Source organism: Mytilus californianus, unplaced genomic scaffold (genome assembly GCF_021869535.1).
Source record: "Mytilus californianus isolate M0D057914Y unplaced genomic scaffold, xbMytCali1.0.p SCAF_1, whole genome shotgun sequence".
NCBI classification, from domain to species: domain Eukaryota; kingdom Metazoa; phylum Mollusca; class Bivalvia; order Mytilida; family Mytilidae; genus Mytilus; species Mytilus californianus.
The window spans coordinates 113230391-113234488 of record NW_026262581.1 but is presented as its reverse complement, the minus strand read 5'-3'; the positions used below and the strand labels follow the sequence as shown (position 1 = coordinate 113234488).

The 4098-nt window shown below is 33.5% G+C and overlaps 1 protein-coding gene across 1 annotated transcript; it reads left to right on the top strand.

Moving 5' to 3' along the window:
- Positions 1-833: 833 nt before the first annotated feature.
- Positions 834-3782, top strand: LOC127738748 (uncharacterized). The gene is made up of 2 exons (XM_052250092.1): positions 834-944; positions 2336-3782. The coding sequence occupies exons 1-2, from the start codon at positions 834-836 to the stop codon at positions 3695-3697; spliced, it is 1473 nt and encodes a 490-aa protein (XP_052106052.1). The 3' UTR covers positions 3698-3782.
- The last annotated feature ends 316 nt before the right edge of the window (positions 3783-4098 follow it).

Here is a 4098-nt window from a genome sequence, read left to right as displayed (position 1 = left end):
AATAATGACAATTGTTATGAAGTAAGTAGTTTTATTTCATTTGTCTCTGTATATTTTTAAACTTTAATTTTTGGTAATATCCTTTTGGCGTGGCTCGGTATTTATACATCCCGCAATTGTGTTATTTTGCAATGGTCATGTTTTGTGTTCTTGTTTTTCATTTTTGCTTATTTGCTTTGTCTATAGAAAATCTATGTGTCATTTTGTTGTTCTTTGTTGACCTAGTTGTTTGTTTTTATAGTGATTACGATTATAACACAATGTGATTTCTGTACCCATGCAAGTTTTGTTATTTTTATCTATTATATGTCTGTCTGTTTTCTCACATATTGGTGTCAATATAATGGAGTTCTATGCGACTGTCATATGCGTTAGATGTTTAGCTAGCCACAAAACAAGGTTTAATCCACCATATATAAAATACATCTAGGTCAACATACAGTCAAATCGTAGTAAATTGTTTACTTCATTAACTTTTACAAATGCCTGTACCGTCAGGAATATGACATTTGTTTTCCATTCGTTTGATGTGTTTGAGCTTTTGATTTTGCCATTTGATAAGGGACTTTCCGTTTTGAATTTTCCTTGGAGTTCGGTATTTTTGTTATTTTCTTTTTTTCAGTGAGAAAGGAAACTGACAAAACAGCAAAAACATTCTTACACTCATTTCATCTATCAATATAATATTGTTAGAATTCTTATTTTAAATACGAATAATAACATAATTGTAGTTGTTAACATCCCTGTACATTTTGTACTGTGAGCTTTGGTGTATAATTGTCTCAACATCTACTCTTCTTATAATTGTCATGTCTTTTTAGTTGAAAATTATAATGAAGACCAATCCCTTACTTTTTATATGCCTTTGTATTGTACGGACTGGTCATGGGAATGATGTCAATCACGATACGTGCACAAAAGACAATAATGACAACTGTTATGAAGTAAGTAGATTTTTTTTTTCATTTGGTGCAGCATATCACAAGAGAAACTTAAAGTTTGAAAAACAAGAACAATAAACCGTGAGTCCTAGAAGATCATTGATCGATACTCTTTCCTATACTCATTCCAATAAAAAGATGTTTGTTTAAAACACATTAGATAATTGTACTTCCTCCTGGCGTTAACACTATACTAAAATACTCGAAACTAAGATCAGACATTCGAGAAATTTCATACCTACACTTTTTACAGAAGATAAGATCGTAATTACTGTATAAATAAGATTACTTGTATTATATATATATATATATATATATATATATATGTCTAAATTGAAAACAACGTTCAAACCTATGATTGCGTTGGATAAAAAACCGCAATTTTTATACGTGTGCATGCAAAACAAATTTCTTGTTAGAGGGGTCTAAATACAGCACTAACAACATTTTCCAAAAGACCAAAAAAGTGAAAAAGTATATTTTAACAAAACGCATTTGACTAACAGGTCGAACAACAAATGTTCTTAAACCCTGCTAACTGCCATTGGCGATTGCCAAATAAACAGATCACCGATGTAATAAATGGATCTTAATTAAAAATTTAATACTAAACAGAAAACAATAAACTTGCGGAAAAGATGATATACCGCAAACAAAAGGTGCAAAGGTTTTTGTACACCGGATTTCGACATTTCAGTGATGATGTTAGGAATCGAAACGGTATTTGGAAGGCCATATAATTTACCTCAATTTGGGATTGACTCTTGAATTTTGAAGAGTCGAAATAGGATGAACGAATCATATAAACCCGAAGGCAAATATAATACAAGCCCAACAAGTCCAAATTGAAACCAACGTTCAAACCTATGTTTGCGTTGGATAAAAACCGCAATTTTTATACGTGTGCATGTAACACAAATTTCTTGATATAGGGGTCTAAACATCACTGAAGAGACATTAATTGTCGAAATCCGGATATGGTGTACAAATTTTTGCACCTCATGTTTGCGGTATACCATCTTTTCCGCAAGTTTTTTGTTTTCTATTTGGTATTAGATTAAAATTAAGATCCATTTTATTACATCTGTGCTCCGTTTATTTGGCAATCGCCATGGCAGTCAGCAGGGTTTAAGAACATCCGTTGTTCGACCTGCTAGTCAAATGCGTTTTGTTAAAACATACTTTTTCACTTGTTGGTCTTTTGGAAAATGTTGTTTGTGCTGTATTTAGACCCCTATACCAAGAAATTTGTGTTACATGCACACGTATAAAAATTTCGGTTTTTATCCAACTCCCTTGATCTGTATACCGTTTGGAATAACATTATTATAGGTTTTTTTATTTCCAAATCTTAATATAATTTGCTATTCATTTTATCGTTTGTATTCTTGCAGTCCATAGCTAGAACAGAAAACTGCAATTATGACGTCCTTCCACTATCTAAAACATTTGGTGCCAGAATTCAAGGAATTGACCTTAAAACAATTTCTAACGAATGTGCAAGGAATCTTCGAGAGGAAGCATATATGTACAGATTTTTATTGTTCAAAAATCAGACTCTGCCTTGGCAAAAACAAATTCACATTACCTCTTTGTTTGGCGCGCCGTTTCAAGAAACGTCTTCTATTAATAGAAAGAAATATGATAAAAATCTAGATCCACGTATAGGAATATTTTCTAATGACTACAAAGCTGGACTTGTTGGCATTGGAATAGAAGGTTGGCATGTAGACGGAAACATATTTGAGATGCCACATTTGTTCACTCTGATTTACTGTGTTCATGCCAATTCAAACGGTCCAACTCTCATTGTTCCGCTTAAAGAAATTGTCGACATGCTTTCAACTGCAGAGAGAGAATATCTTGAGAACATTTTGTTCGTTAGTGCATTTAATTCCTCTGTTCACATACCTCTTCTTTATAAACATCCCTTTAGAAATGATGACACACTGATGATAGCATTGGGAACGTTATCCGGTCAATATTTACAGCTTAATACTGATAACAATGACAACCCGTATAAACAGTTGTCAGTAGAGGAAACAAAATACATTCAAGATCTTTTTCATGCTAAAATTTTAGCTTCTAATTTGATTTATTCTGTAAACTATGACCCAGGTGATTTTCTAATGATACACAATCCTTCAGTTGCACATATAGCCGGACCAGGTACTCAGACTCCATCGGAAATATCCGGACTTCGTCTTATACATAGATCAACAGTAACAGGAGAGATAAAACCAAGCAAATCAACCAATATCCAGTACGAATGTAATTCCTTTCCACCGTTTGAAGACGAATATTGTTTATTTTCCCTGAAGGGGTCCGTATATTATCCTCGGATAGGTTACTATGATGATCAAACTACTGCCCGAAATAGGTGCAAGAATATAAACAAGTATTCAGACCTGGCCAACATATATTCAAAAGACTGGAATGACATTGCAACAAAAATAGTATCCAAAACAAAAGTACCTCATTGGCTAAATGCAACTAATCCACAAGGCACAGACGTATATTGGGATGGGAACAAAGGATTATTTAGTAACTGGGATCCCTCTAGTGGACAACCAAATGACCATGATGGAATTGAGGACTGTGTTGTAATAGGGCCCTCGGGTTATTGGTTCGATCTTCCATGTTGTGGACCAAAAACTGCACCGGGGACTGATCGAGCACCAGTTATGCTTTGGGACGGAGAGAGAACTATGCGTAATGTGTATCCGTTGTGTGGTATACACAAAAAGTATTTATAGAATTCAAATCTTATTTGATACATGGATAAACTACTACAGTTAAGTTATAATATTTTGAATACAACTACGACATACTACGCTTAAACTGCTTTGTTATCATTATATTACTGCATTCAAACATTGCATTTGGCATTTTTTTGGGTCGAAAACCAATTCCCTTAGTAATACTTTGAAACAAGACTGAAATGGTTTTTTTCTAATATCTTATATATGATTATTCATTATATGTAATTTACCCCCGACCAGACTACCTCTGTCAACAGTAATGAAGTAATCCAGGCTTGCATAAAAAAAACAAGACACCTCGAAATCCAAAGGTAAGTTTGCACAAGTGTAACCATATTTTGGTTGTAAACTTGTATTTTGAAACCAAAAAGTATTGCTAGCATAACTTCGGACCC